This window comes from Gastrolobium bilobum, unplaced genomic scaffold (genome assembly GCF_033153095.1).
Source record: "Gastrolobium bilobum isolate Gb01-03AN ecotype WA unplaced genomic scaffold, APGP_CSIRO_Gbil_v1 utg10233, whole genome shotgun sequence".
Lineage (NCBI taxonomy): Eukaryota > Viridiplantae > Streptophyta > Magnoliopsida > Fabales > Fabaceae > Gastrolobium > Gastrolobium bilobum.
In genome coordinates this window covers 55926-71441 of record NW_026896849.1, presented here as the reverse complement: position 1 = coordinate 71441, position 15516 = coordinate 55926, and the positions used below count along the sequence as shown (strand labels likewise).

The following is a 15516-nucleotide window of genomic DNA, read 5'->3' as shown; positions in this document are numbered from 1 at the left end:
TGTAAGGATCATCTGCAGGGAGTCCATTGAAGACTCCTACTTCCCTAATCATGTGAAACATGATATGTTTTAGTTCAAAATTAGGTGCTACAGGAGGGAGGATTACTCCCCTGTCTGGTCTGTTCCTGAAAGGAGCAGCCAAGGTTCTGAAGTTCTGTTCAGGGGGAACCTCTTCATTGTTATTATTGTGATCAGCCATGTTTTCAGGAAATCTTTCCCTGAGGTTCCTTCTTCTCCTATGGAGTGTGCATTCTGGCTCAGGGTCAAAGAGAAACTCAGGTACTTCAATGGAGTGGTTAGAGTCTGTTTCAAACTCTTCACTCATAAACCAATAACACAGGGTATATATATATGCACAGCAGATTCAATGATAAAGAGAAAAAAATATAAAAGTAAAGGCAGATATACAGTATATGTGTTAGAAAACAATGATAAGAATAATAGTTAGTGTTTCTATCCCCGGCAACGGCGCCAAAAACTTGTTGGGTGGTTTGCTGATGGTAGAAAATATAAGTTCTGATAGGGGACGTTCCTCTGTTCTTGCAGAACACAGATTCGTCCCTTAGTTTCAACCCAAGTGCGCAAGTGCACGCATCAAGTAATAAAGGGAGTATTAATGCTCAAATTATCGTTCCCACGAGGATAGAGTGCTAATTATTGTTTTATCACTGTTTATAAAGAGTGAAAATGAGAAGAAAAGTTAGTAAATGAACTGTCGGGTCAAACATTCCCTACTGTCTTGACAACATTCCTCAAGAACAGTAGGTTCAATCTGATGACAAACAATTGCTCGCTGCGTTATGTATGTGATCCTTCTTGTTTATAAGAATGTGAGATAATAATCATTGGAGTTTTAATAAGTACTAAATAAAATAAAATAAAACTACTAAAATAGAAATAACTATAATCAAGAGACAACAGGGTGGTGGTTAAAACAGTTTAACAGAAGGAACAGATTCACTGCTTCACTCTTAAAGGGGCTGTTTTCTCTGCTCAAGACTTAGCACCTTTTGGCTTTGTCCTAGTTTCTTTGCCTGCTAACTCTGATTTCTCAGCTCATGGTCTAGATGGCTCACAAGTTTCCATATTCCTATGGCTCCCTTGACTCCAACAGGTACTTAGTTCAGAACCTTAAAATGGACGAGTTGGCCCCTTATTCCTAAGGTGACCAGTAGCGTTTTTGCCATGATATCTACCTTCCTCCAATGGCTAAGCTGTCTGAAATCCCTTCCTTATGGAAGTTCCTTTCTTAGTATGTACCCAATTTCCATTGGCACACAATGAATATAGCTTACTTAGCCAAGGAAATACAAAAAGCTTCGGTCAAGAGTTTTGAAAACAGTTCTTTAAGAGTTTCATAGTTTACCCGTTCCACAGATAGTTCAGCTCATGGCCGATAGTTTAAACATAATTATTCTCAACTGAGATCACATAGACCCGAGATTCAGTCAAGAGATAACGATTGGAACGAAGAGAAAAACACTTATATTAATTTAAAAGACAGTTTACAAAAAGAAACAGAAAATGGAGAAAGATGGGTATTTGCTCGTGAGGAGTCTTGATGGTTGTTTACAGAGAAGAGAAAATGGGTTGTCACTTAACTACAGTTACAGCTTAAAATTAAACTAAGTTATTGACTACTACTACTACTAGGTGATCTTCTTCCTTCTGGACTTTAATCCCTCCAGAATCCGATGATGTTTTTGTATGAGGGTGGTCCTATTTATAGATGGAAGGAGAGTGGAAGCTTGTAAATCCTTTGGAGCAAGTTGCTTGAATGAGGGGACGGGATGGTGGCAGCAGAGTATGGAAGCTGTGCAATTTGCTGAATGGAACAAGGTTTGGTGATGATTAGCCGTAGTTTGCAGGCCTTCCCATGTTTTGCTTCTGTTTTCAGCCAACGAGAACTCTTGATTCCCTGCTCTTCACGTTTCCAGCTGCTCAGTTGGTGCACCACCTTGCTTTTTAGAAGTCTTTAACCCTACGTCACCTGCAAAGTGTACAGAGGCATTAAATGAATGGAGCTGGTGCATTAAATGCGGCTCAGTCCGTTCCCCTTTTAATATATTTTAAAAGAATACGTTACCATTCGTTCCCCCACTGTGTTTTTGTCACAAATGTGTAAAACAAGTGATTTTCATGCTGAAGTTGCTCATCAGATGAGGGAACGTATTGTATTTTGCCATCAAAATGGGCTTAGATGGGAACAAATTTACGTCCCATCAAATATCACAAGTAACAATAAATAGTAAATTGTGTAATATTTAACTGAAATTAATTAAATGCCCAATTTTGTGGGCCTCTACATGTGAAAAGTTCTATATGACGGAGTTCAAGCCAAGTAAGGCGTCCCTTATAGTATTATCATCTGAACTCAAATCTTTGTGGTTCAGTTCACATGAGAATTTTACAGTTAAAATTTACACATTTTATTAACATTCATTTGGTACCAAAAGAATTAATGATTTTATAACCAAAATCATAGAAATAAAATTAAAAGATAAAACTAAAGATAAAAATAAAATAAAATAAAGTCAAGTAGAAAAGAACTCAAGAAGAATTTGACAGGGTATTACCATTATATAAAAATTCAACCTCAAACTATAAAGAAGAAAAATCAGAGAATAAGTTAATCCATCAACAGTACCTCTTTCTTTTTTTCTTTTTTCCCTCTACGTTCTTGTCGTTCTTCTCAATTCCTTAAGTCTCTGTTTCTTTCTTCTTCTTTGTTTTTACTTGTACATGATGAAGGAAGGTGGTTAATCATATAGCTATATATATAGCTATAGTCGCTAATTTCTATCTTTCCTCTCTATTTTATTTATTTTTTGTTTTTTTTTTCTAAAATAAATCTTATTAGAATCTAAATGATGACTTAAACAATTAGAATATCTTTGATGCTTATCAAATGTGGCTTGGAGGGGGTTGTTCCATGTGGCCCCCTCCTTGCCAAGTTATTATGTTTATATATATATATATATATATATATATATATATATATATATATATATATATATATATATAATAATATTTTATTATATTATTTTAATTATTTGTTAATACTTTAATATCTATATTTATTCTTATTATTTTATTTTTTTAAGATATATATTATTTTGTTTTATATATATATATATATTTATTCATTTATTTTTATTTCATTCTATTATTATAGAGTAAACACCCTTTTTAGTCCCTGTCAATATCTACGAAGTCCTTTTTAGTCCCTGGCAATAAAAAAGGACCAAATTGGTCCCTGAAATTACAAAAAAAGGGCCATGTTAGTCCTTATGTCAACTCCCAAATATGTAGAGTGGCACTTTTCTTGTACTTTCAGGGACCAATTTGGTCCTTTTTTATTGCCAGGAACTGAAAAGGACTTCGTAGATATTGCCAGGGACTAAAAAGGGTGTTTACTCATTATTATATTTGTGTAACAAAATTTTTTTTATAAAATGTGATATTGCTTATAAAGAGATTATACATGTAAATAACTGATTGTCAATTAAATATATTTAGCATGTTGTCTATTACATTACGTTAAAAGTACCATATAATATACTCATATCTCTTTAATATATATTACATCGTTAAATGCTAAAATATTTATTGATAAATTTATAATATATTATTTACATAAAGTAAAATTTTGCATACATACAATACATATGATTGTAAACTTATATAAAATGTTTATACTTTATTATGAATTTACGTAGGCTTTTTCACCCTTTTACCCCTTATTAATTAATTAATAACTATTTTGCCCCTGATTTGAAACTATTTATCAATCTGCCCCTCTTTAGTCGACTACCTTGCATTTTTAATCGACTAAATGGCCAAAACAGACAAAAAATGGCTATTACTAATATATTTTACAAAAATAAGATATTACAATAACCCTATTTAGTCGACTAAATCTTCATATTTTACAAAAAAAAAAAATAAGTCAGTATGATTTTAATCGATTAAGTAGAGAGATTTAGTCGATTAAATCTCCCAACAACCGTTTAGTCGATTAAAAATGCAAGGTAGTCGATTAAGGAGGGGAAGATTGGTAGATAGTTTCGAATCAGGGGCAAAATGGTTATTAATTAATTAATAAGGGGCAAAAGGGTGAAAAAGCCAATTTACGTAAGTATCCATGTAAATTGAATTGATTATATATATTTTATAATACTATCAGTTATATCTTATTTTATACAATAATTAAACTTTATTATTACAATATTATTATTTGGATATTACACACCAAGCCACATAAAATACCCAACAATAGATACAACGGAAGCTCTAACAGAAATAACGTGAATTCATCAACATATCATGAATTTGTTAAAAAATATCAATCAAATTGGTACCAGCAGAGAGCCAACAGCGAATCCAGCGGCGAGAAGAGAGAGCATTCTGATGGAACTCTTGTCAAAGCAAGAACCAACACCTTTGGCAATGGAAGTTCCGAGCTTGACGCTAGGACCTTCTTAACCCAAGGAATTATTGGTTCCTAAAGTAATAGAAGCTGCCATAGCCTTCAAGAAAGGGCATGCAGCGAATTTGAATGGATCTCGGTCAACATCAAAATCAAAACACTCTTTGCAATTACACGCTGGGTCTGTTTATAGTGTAACGTGGACCAGGGCAACGATGAACCACCCTCTTGCACAGCCACTTTGGCCACCTCAGCAAGCTCCCTCACCTTCTTCCTTGCTTCTCTCCCTTTCTCTTCTTCCATCAACTCTCGCGAAGCCCTTCTTCCAACTGCTTAATTATTTTTTCAAATTTCGCCAACCTTAGCCCTTCGGGGTCCATCATTGCAGCTAGAAATTTTGTTTAGCTCATGTCAAACATCAAATCCTGAAAAAAAAAAAACCAGTGTCAGCTATGGATAAAACTGTTATTTCCATAGTTTTCTATCATTTCCATAATTCTATAAATAGAAAGCCAACTATTTTTGAAAACCAGCCAGTGGACACTTCCTGGTAGGGGTGTTTATCAACCGATCCAAACCGTGGTGACCAAACCAAAAAATCAATAACCGAATAAATCGAAAATCAAAAAATCAAAAACCGAAAAAAAATCGCAAATTTTAATTGGATTGGATTGGTTTTTGGATTGATTGATGAAAACCGATCCAATATATTAATTTCTCTCTACCTACTTGGGTCTTTCCTCAATCATAACCCAAAAATTTATAATCCATGACCCATTAACCCATCAACTAAAATCAAGAAAAAATCTAGTCACATCTTATCAACAAATTTTCATGTGTGTAGAGCTTCATATTCCATTGCCAAAAAAAAAACTATATTATCGTTTAATGATGCTTTTGGATTTTAAAAAAAAATAAAAAATTTACAAAACCAATATATACAAAAGATGTTAGTTGCACAATAATCTTGAAACAAATTTTAGGATTTTTAAAAAACCGAAAACTGATCCAATCCAAATCGAAAAAAATTGGATTGGATCGAATCAGATTTGAAAAAAAATACAAACCGAATGGATGATTATATGATTAAACCGAAGAAATTGGATCGATTTATAAAATCGATCCAATTCAGACCGCGAACATATCTACTTCCTGATTCTAAAGTGGCTCTACATTGCCCCTTCGTTATTAAGGTGTTACGAAATAACAGTCGCGAAATTGAGTCATGTAATTGGCCCATGCTCCTTTGAAAAATATAAATTTGTGTTATTCTTTTTATATCAAATTGAGTTATTTAAGGGATTTTTTTTTTAAAGTGTGGTGACACTGATCATCCTCATTAATTTTTTTTTTCTCACTCATGATAATTTTTAATTGACTTATCCTATAACCGTAGTATTATTAGTAACGTATAAGGAAAGCCAGAGAATAAGAAAATTGTTATTGAAAAATAAAATTAAAAATACTCTCGCATTATACGTGTCTTTGGTTTATGCATAATTGAAAGGAAAAAATTATTCTTATGTTACATGACATAAGTTTTCTCTCCTATACACCCTTCGATAACTGTGTCACTTTTTTTTTTTTTTTTCAGGTGATAGATCCCACTAGTTTGTCTCTATGACATAAGATAATTATCTCTTTTAACACGAGATTAATAAAACCCTAATTGAAATTGCATCTACAATATTGTTTTAAAAATCTACACTGGTAATATACATGTAAGAGAAAAACGCTAACTTTTTTACTGTGTCACAAACAACACTGGATTTACAAAGAATGGGAGAGGCTCTCAAATTCGACGTGATAATCTTAGGAGCATCAGGTTTCACCGGCAAACATGTCCTCAAAGAAGCTCTCAAATTCCTCAACAACAACACTTCAACATCATCATCATCATCTCTCAATTTCAAATCCATAGCCATAGCGGGTCGCAACCCTTCAAAACTCACCCAAACACTCCAATGGGCAACCCGACCCGACCCGACACCAAAAATCCCCCTCCTCGCCGCCGACACTGCCGACCCGGAATCCCTCCGAGCCCTCTGCGCCCAAACTCGCCTCCTCCTCAACTGCGTCGGACCCTACCGCCTCCACGGCGAGGCCGTCGTCGCCGCCTGCGTCGAAACGGGTTGCGACTATCTCGACATAACGGGCGAACCAGAGTTCATGAACCGGGTCGAGCGAAAGTACCACGAGATTGCCCTAAAGAACGGTTCTTTGGTGGTTTCTGCATGTGGGTTTGATTCGGTTCCCGCTGAAATGGGAGTGTTGTTCAATTCGAGGCAGTGGGTGGATCGGGCCGTGCCGAACCGGGTCGAGGCTTATCTGAGCTTGGAATCGGAGAGAAGGATCGTTGGTAACTTTGGAACCTTTGAGAGTGCGATTCTTGCTGTGAAAGATGTGATGGAGTTGGGATGGTCCAAACCCACAAGAACAAGGCCTGTGGTATGATAAGACTTTTAATAAGATAGTTTCATTTTAATTGAGTTGAATTCAATGTGTTTGTTTGTTGTTTGCTGTATTATTTTTTATAGTATATTCTATTGCATGCATGTTGAAGATTTTGTATCTTAAAGTTGTGGGGTAAGAGACTCTTTTTGATGAAGGGTTTGGGAGGAAGAGGTAGGGATTGAGTAATAGATTTGAAAGATTTTATTATAAATATTATTTTATTCTTTTTTATTACTTGAAATGAGAGTGCGGAGCCTTGGAGCAGCAACGAGATTGCTCCTTTTGTGACCCGGAGGATTGCAAATATATATATAAAAGGGTAAGGTTGTTGTGTATAATCCACCCTCACCCCTACCTTTGTAAAGTTGGGGAGCCTTGTGCACAGTAATTTGTCTTTTTATTACTTGAAATGAAAAATTGATCTCCTTTGCTCCAAACATATGGAAGGATAAGTGAGATGTTTAGAGTGAAATGTTGCTGGGGCATCTGTTTAAATGGATTTATCATGGAACCACAGGTATGACACAATACCTCAACCTACAATGGATGCATGGAACCAATAATATATTATAGAATAAATACCATTTTTGGTCCTCAGTAAATTTCACGATACCCGTTTTAGTCCCTAGCAAATAAAAAGGCCCATCGTGGTCCTTAAGAAATTCAAAATAGACTCATTTAGCTGAAATCATGGTCCCTCACAAATTCAAAAAAGACCCATATTAATCCTTAAAATGACTATAATGGGTCCATTTTGAATTTCTTAGGGACCACGATAGACTTTTTTATTTGCTAGGGATTAAAGTGGACATCGTGAAATTTGCTGAGGACCAAAAAAAGATATTTACTCTATATTATAGGTTTGGGTATATTTTTGTCATCACATACATGTATGTACGACTAGAAATGTAACCATTTTGCACCCTCAATAAAATTCACAGTTGTTAATTTACAGTGAAGATGGCTGATACCATGGAATAATCCTCATTGGACACAATCTGTTCAACTGAGCTTTGTATTTTAATCCTTGAGTTACTTGTGCTAGTTGTTGATTATAGGTCCTCATTTTCAATGTTAAGATATTTACTCGTTTCTTTTTAATTTCCATGGATCTATCATCTAAAATGTGATTAACTTATACTAATGTAATCTTGTATTTTTGACCTTCCATTGCATTATTTATTTATTTCTTTCTCTTTTTAATATTTTTCATATATTGTGTCATTTTGCCAACTCTTATTATTCATGCATGGTTGTAGATTCCTGGGCCCTCACCGAAAGGAGAAATAATAGAACACCAGAAGAAAATTGGTCTTTGGGGAGTGACGATACCTTCAGCAGATTCAACTGTTGTTGGAAAAACACTTTCAATTCTAACAGAAAACCTCCACGGTCTCCCTGGGATGAATGAGAGTGCTGAAATGGTAGAGAAAAGGAAAGCCTTTTGGTCATCTGTAAAGCCAGCTCATTTTGGTGTGAAATTTGGCTCAAAATCTTTGTTGCACATTGTTGGACTTATAATGTTTGGAATAATCATTGGTCTTTTAGGAAGTACCTCTTTTGGAAGATGGCTTCTTTTGAAATATCCTTCCATATTTAGCCTTGGTGGGTTCAGCAAGAAGGGTCCTTCTGAAGAGGAGGTGGAAAGTGCTTCATTTAAGATGTGGTTTGTTGGACATGGTTTTAGCAATGAGAGTCTTGCTGCACAGGGAAACACAAAACCTGACATGGAAATTATAACAAGAATAATGGGACCTGAAGTTGGTTATGTAACCACACCAATAATTCTGATTCAGTGTGCTCTCATTCTTCACAGCCAAAGAAACAACCTACCAAAGGGAGGAGTTTACCCTCCAGGGATTATATTTGGTCCAACCGATCTTCAGGAAAGACTTCAACAAAATGGAATATCTTTTGATGTCATCTCAAAGAGCACCCTTTCTTCTTGACTGGTGCAGTTCATCCTTTGTGTTCTTAATCCTTCATTTTGTTTTTTTCACTTCATCAGAGCTGGCAAACTCCTAAAATTTTGCTTTCAGTTCATTATTAAGAATCACCAATCTTAACAAATTTTAGAACAATGCATGACATCTTTCATTTTGTTATACAAAGAGCAAATGTTGAAGATTTATGTTTTGGTATGGTGAGACAAGAAAAGAGTACTCTGATGTAGAGTGGGACAAGAAGAAAAGGATAAATTAAAGTGCAAGAAAATTGGTAAAGCGATTTAGTTGGATTTCGAGCCAAGTATTGTAGTTCCTAAAAGGATTGATACCCACTTACTTGAGCCAGAGCACTTTAACAATAGTGTTTAGGGTTGTTATTATTTATTCATTTATTTCGCAGTTGGTGTACTAGAAGGTATAAAATGAGCTGAATTGTGCATTCTTTACTTTTACACTATTTATTAAAGGGAAAAATTACTCTTATGTTATATGTGATAAATTTTTCTCTTACACACTCTTCGATAATGGTGTTAAATTTTTTTTTTCTTTATTTTTCAGGTGGTGGGGCCTAGAGCTGTCAAAACGGGCCAGCTCGGTCCATTTAGCCCTAGCCCTAGCCCAAGTGGGTTAGGGCCAAAAAGTCCACAATGATATAGATCCACACGGGCCAAAGCCCTATGGGTTAGGGCCAGCCTGCGGGTCTTCTAAATTTTTTATGTATTTTTCACACTACTAAAAAAGATTATATTTTTTACAAAAAATCTACGTTGCAAACGACTCGTCAAAAAAATATTTTTTCGTTGGAATACTTTTCATTGAAAGGCGACGGAATTTTCATCCGATGAAATTTTTTACAAAATTAAATATTTTGTCAAAATTTTCGACCAAATTTAGTTTCCGTCAAAAAATTTGACGAAAATGATTTTTTAAATATTTTTCATAAAAAAAATTTCACCAAAAGTTTTGACGGAAAAAAGAATTCCGTCAAAAATTTTGACGAAATATTTCCCGTCCAAAATTTTTATCGTGTCCCAATGAAAATTCTGACGGAAATATTTTTTTCAAAATTTTTGAGAAAAATGTTTTTGTGAAACTTTCAACGAAATTTAGATTTCGTAGAGAATTTTGACGAAATATTTTTTTCGTCAAAATGTTTTTCATCGAATTTTTTTAAAGAAATAATTTTCGTCGATTTTGACGAAAATGTGTTATGTTGAAAATTTTGATAGAAATGTTTTTTATCAAAAAATTTGTTGAAAATATTTTTCGTTAAAAATTTTCGATGGAAATGTGTTTCGTAGAAAATTTTGACAAAAAATTTTTTCGTCAAAAAGTATGAGGAAAATATTTTCGTTGAAATTTTTTGACGGAATTTAGATTCTATAAAGAATTTTGAAGAATTTTTTTTCCCGTCAAATTTTTTTACAGAAATATTTTTCGTCGGAACTTTGTACAAAAAAAATTTCAATGGAATTGTGTTTCGTTAATAATTTAAATGGAAAATGTTTTTCGTCGAAAATTTTGACAAATATGTTTTTTTTGTTAAATATTTTGACGAAATTTAGATTTCGTAAAGAATTTTGATAAATTTTATTTTCCTATCAACAATTTTTACAAAAATATTTTTCGTCACAAATTTTTACGGAAATATTTTTTGTCTAAAATTTTCACTGGAAATGTGTTTTGTTTAAAATTTTGATGGAAATGTTTTTTTGTAAAAATTTGGCAAAAATGTTTTTCAACAAATTTTTTTACAGAATTGTTTTCTGTTGAAAATTTTTGACAGAAATATTTTTCCTTGAAAATTTTGACGAAAATATTTCTGTTGAAAGTTTCAACGGAATTTAGATTTTATCAAGTATTTTGACTGAATTTTTTCTCGAAAAAATTTATGTCAGTGATTATGGCCAAATCTTATTTCGTCTCTATTTTTGACGTAATGTGATTTTTGTCAAAAATTTCGTCACTATTTTCGACAAAATATATTTTGTCGATAAATTCGTCAGTATTTGACACTTTTCTAATAATGTCACATTTAAAAATAATTCATATTTATTCATAAAAAAATGATTCATATTTATGTAATTTTCACATTTTAATGCTAAAGATATATATGTCACATTTAAAAATGATTCATATTTATTTAAATTGGGTTGAATATTGTAGCTCGCCGACCAACCCCAACCTAACCCTTTAATGAGAGGGCTTTAAGAGGATGAGGTTAAAATGACCCCATTACATAGAGGGCTAAAATTTTGTAGGGCTTAACATTGGGCAATGTGGGCTAGCCCTAGGGCTTGAGCCCTTTTTTATAGCTCTAGTGGAGCCCACAAGTTTATCTCTATAACATGGGATAACTCATCTCTTTTAATATGAGATTAATAAAACCCTTTATTAAATGTCTATTTGACATGTTTTATTTTCAACTTTTATTCTTCTTAAAATCAGAAGTTTAGCCAAATATATTTTATAAAAAAATTTATTATAAAAAGTGTTTTTTTATAATAAAGATAAAAAAAGCTAAGAACGTCTGAAAGAAGTTTTTTTTAAAGATGTATATCAATTTTTTAGAGTTCTTATATTTATTTCATAGTTTTATCCTTATTCTAAATTTGTATTTATATATATAAAAAAATTATTCTAATAATACATCAGTAAATTATTGAGAAAAGTTCAAATACCTCATGTGATTTGCCTTTGAATCACTCATCCCCTATGCTTCTTCTTTTTTATCATTTACTTCTTTGCGTTTTTTTCCCATTTAAGTCTCTCCTTAACTGTGCTAGAGTTTCTAATTAGTATGATTATTTTACCTTTTGTATAAAGATACACTTCAACTATCTTGTGTCATCTTCTTCCCCAAGCTTTTCAAGGATGTTTTAAAAATCACTTCCCGTTAAACTCGACTAACGAGTGTGGGGTGGAAGTAATCTTGTACACACCTTACTTTTGCATAATTGCAAAGAAGTTGTTTCCTGTATTCGAATCCATGATCTTTTAGTCATGAAAGAACAATTTTACCACTGCTCCGATTTGCAAGGATATTTTATCATACAAAATTTCTCCAGTTTCAAACGAAATTTGTGAAGGTAATAAAATTTTCTTTCCCACTTGTTGCAAATATTTTATGCATAAAATTTCAAGGTATTAAAGGAGAATTTGTGACAAAAAATAATGGCTCAAGGTAAAGATCCGTTCAGATTGACAAGCTTGATTTTATTCATTAGAGCTTGTAAAAGATTCTGCCAAAAGAAAAATCTACCAAGGATTTTTTTTACAAGAAAAGGGAATATGTGCAGAAAAAAGATGAAAAGAAATATCTTTAATCATCAGATAAGGAGGAATAGAGAAAATTAAATATATACTATATCTTAAGAAAATTAGAAATTTATAGTTCCATTATCGAAAAAAAAAAATGAAATTTGTAGTTACATGTTGTATGTTGTAGAGTGCAAAAGATATACAATTACTTGTATCTTTATGTGTGGCTCATCTGCTTAGAAACACCTTTGCAAAGCTTGGGGATAAAGAGGACACAAGGTAAAACTGCATTGTATTTTTATAGGAAGGGTAAAATAATTAGAAAATCTAATACTATTAATTAGAAACTCTAATACTATTAAAGATAGACTTAAATGAAAAAAAAAAAAAAACAATAGTAGGATAAATGATTAAAAACAAAAAACAAAACCATAGAGAAATAAGTGATTCAAAGGGATATTTGAACTTTTATCTAAATTATTTTATCTTTCTTCCTTCAAAACCATCTTTTCTTAAAAACCATTAAAAACAACTTTATATACTCTTAAAGAGATTTTTTTTAAGTTCTTCTTTTTTTTTACTTTATCTTAAAAATAACTTTTAGTTTGTATTCCTATTATTAGGGTTCTGAACCAACTTGTGTCATATTGATGAAATTTCCAAATTTCTTTAAATCAACTTAAGATTTATAGTTTAACATATTAAAATCTTAGAAATTTTGGTAAAGAGATGCAGCACCAATTTTAAAATTGGTAAACGTGGTTTAGTGTCGAACCGGACAATAGAACCCATTTTTTGGAATTGTTCTTCAATGGAAGGACTTGTGAATCCTTGTTAATAATTTAGGACCCTAAGAAGATCAGTGTGGACCTTTGTAAAATGTCTAATTCATAAATTAAGTAACCAATGCTTGTGGTTTTGGAAAAAAGCCTCAAGTGTTATAAATGGCAAAAGATAAGATTGAAATGAATGTGGTAGACTAGTATATTTGCTAATTGCCTTTATATCTTTGAAATAGGTTATGATTTTGTCAGTGCCTATGGTTGTGGTCCTTTGGATACTGAAAATACATTGGAGTATGTTGCTGATACATGTAATCTTTCAGTTCTCAGGGTTAATCCCTTATTTGTTCCATCAAACTCCATGGAAGGTTGGTTTATGTGCAAGATATGCTTTTGGAAAATGATATATGCACTATATATATATATATATATATATATATATATATATATATGGGCATTCAAAGGTTAATCAATTAATATAAAGAAATAAATAAATAAACCGACGTAGTTTTGGGATTGCCTGAGATAAACTTATCTCAAGCTGCTTGAGAAATATTTTTTCATATATATATATATATATATATATATATATAGACACACACACACATATATGATATCTTTGGAAATGATTTGTGGCATAATATGTTGATATATATGCGGATATGATAGTGTGTCCTACATGTGCAGGTAGCGTCCCTAGGCTCATATGTTTTTAGTATATTGCAGACGTGTGTGATGCATACTTGTCTCTAACCAGTAGATATTGATATTGCATATATTACATGCTATATATTTAGCATTATGCATTTTATTATTTTGTTGCACTTATTATACCTGTAAGTGAACTTGAGAATGAGTAATCCTTCGAGAATCCCAGTTTACTGAGTTGACATCTCACCCCTTTGGGGAACATTTTTCAGGTGCTGAGACTTATGAGATGGGTGCATCTCGAGGCAAGAGGCCGGTGTAGATATCATTGCATGATATATATGTTACTGACATTTGAGGCATGATATGTTATGTTTATATTTCATGTGAGTATAAGGGTTGCCTAGGCCATATTGTAATAAGCTTTGTGTATTGTTGTTGGGAAATATCTATTAATCATGTTGGTCATTATTTTGTAATATGATTTGTATGTGAGATGGCCTAAGTAAAGGATTGCTAGGTGTCACGATTTATGCATGTAGAAGTCATTTTAATCCGTTCAGATATGATAACTTATGTGCCAAGAAAGGTATGAAATGGCTTAATTAAACAATATACATGGTCGACACCTGTTGTATGTCTTAGATGAGGATAACTAAGTCCACGATGGAGTGATATGGGGCAAGGGGTTGAATTCTAAACCCTCATCCCGAAAAGAGATATTCCTTTTCGTCACTGTCATGGAATATCGGGATATTAGTAATTCAATATTCGGATATCAGGTATCTGAATATGATATTCGGATATGTCCCTGACATATATCTGAATATTCTTGGAGAATAAAAGCAAAAGCGAACGTTTAAAAAGAAATGTTTGTAAACCTTGTGGAATTTAAATATGGAAGGCTTAAATCCATCTCTACGGACTGTGGTACCTTAGTAAGTGTTAAAGTAAATGAGGGTAGCTAATATAAATAATCTAAATGTGATTGGATGTTCTAGGGTGTGTAATTGTTGAGACAATACGTTGGAGAACGTTCTCTCATAGTCATAGTTCAAGTAGTGTTAATTAAGCAAGAATGTAATTAGTAAATGAGATAACTAGGGAATAAGTAATGTAAAATGCTATTAACTTGACATACAAGCAATGTTATTAAAATCGGTCCGGTCATTGACCCGGTCGAGGTACTGGGTCACTGGTTCAAGCGCATGACCCGGTAATTATATGCAATTTTATAATTTATATTAAAAATTATAAACATACTCAAATATCTATAAAAAATTATAAAAATTTCAAATATTTTAATATAAAAAATAATAAATCATATATTATTATCCAATAAAAGATCAAACAAAAATATAATGATCGTGATACGGTGCTTTAGGTTCAGAAAATGACATCTTTAATTATAAATTAATTCAAAATTTTCTGCATAATACATAATTGAGAAATATTAGTGTTGTAGGTACATAACTTATGTAAGTCAATAAGCAAAAAAATATTCAAATATGTCCATTATGATTTTTATTTTTATTTTAAAAATTTGGATTTTTTTTGGGGACCGGGCCGGGTCACCAGTTTTTTATGAAAACTGGCCGGGCCGCACCGGTTCTGATGCATGGCCGGTCCGTTGCTTCAACCGGACCGATTATATGACCGATTTACCGGTTCCCGGGTCGACCTGATTTTAATAACACTGCATACAAGGAATAATTACAAATGATTGTAGAATTGAAAAAAGTTTATCCGCATTTCAATTTAATAATTCTAACGTTATTTCTGTTGCAAAAAATTAATATTAAGTTGCACTTAATACCATTCTGGTGATAATACACATGATGAATACGGGGTGTTACACACACTAAGATAGTGTCAATGACACCAGGCCACATAAAATACCCAACAATAGATACAATGGAAGCTCTGAAAATAAGTTGAATAATCTCTTCAGGATTTGATATATTTTACTGATATTTGACAGTGCAGAAAGGAGTAA

General features: G+C 32.6%; 1 protein-coding gene across 1 annotated transcript; it reads left to right on the top strand.

Moving 5' to 3' along the window:
- The first annotated feature begins 6191 nt into the window (after positions 1-6191).
- Positions 6192-9238, top strand: LOC133302359 (probable mitochondrial saccharopine dehydrogenase-like oxidoreductase At5g39410). The gene is made up of 2 exons (XM_061502126.1): positions 6192-6877; positions 8143-9238. The coding sequence occupies exons 1-2, from the start codon at positions 6209-6211 to the stop codon at positions 8830-8832; spliced, it is 1359 nt and encodes a 452-aa protein (XP_061358110.1). The 5' UTR covers positions 6192-6208; the 3' UTR covers positions 8833-9238.
- The last annotated feature ends 6278 nt before the right edge of the window (positions 9239-15516 follow it).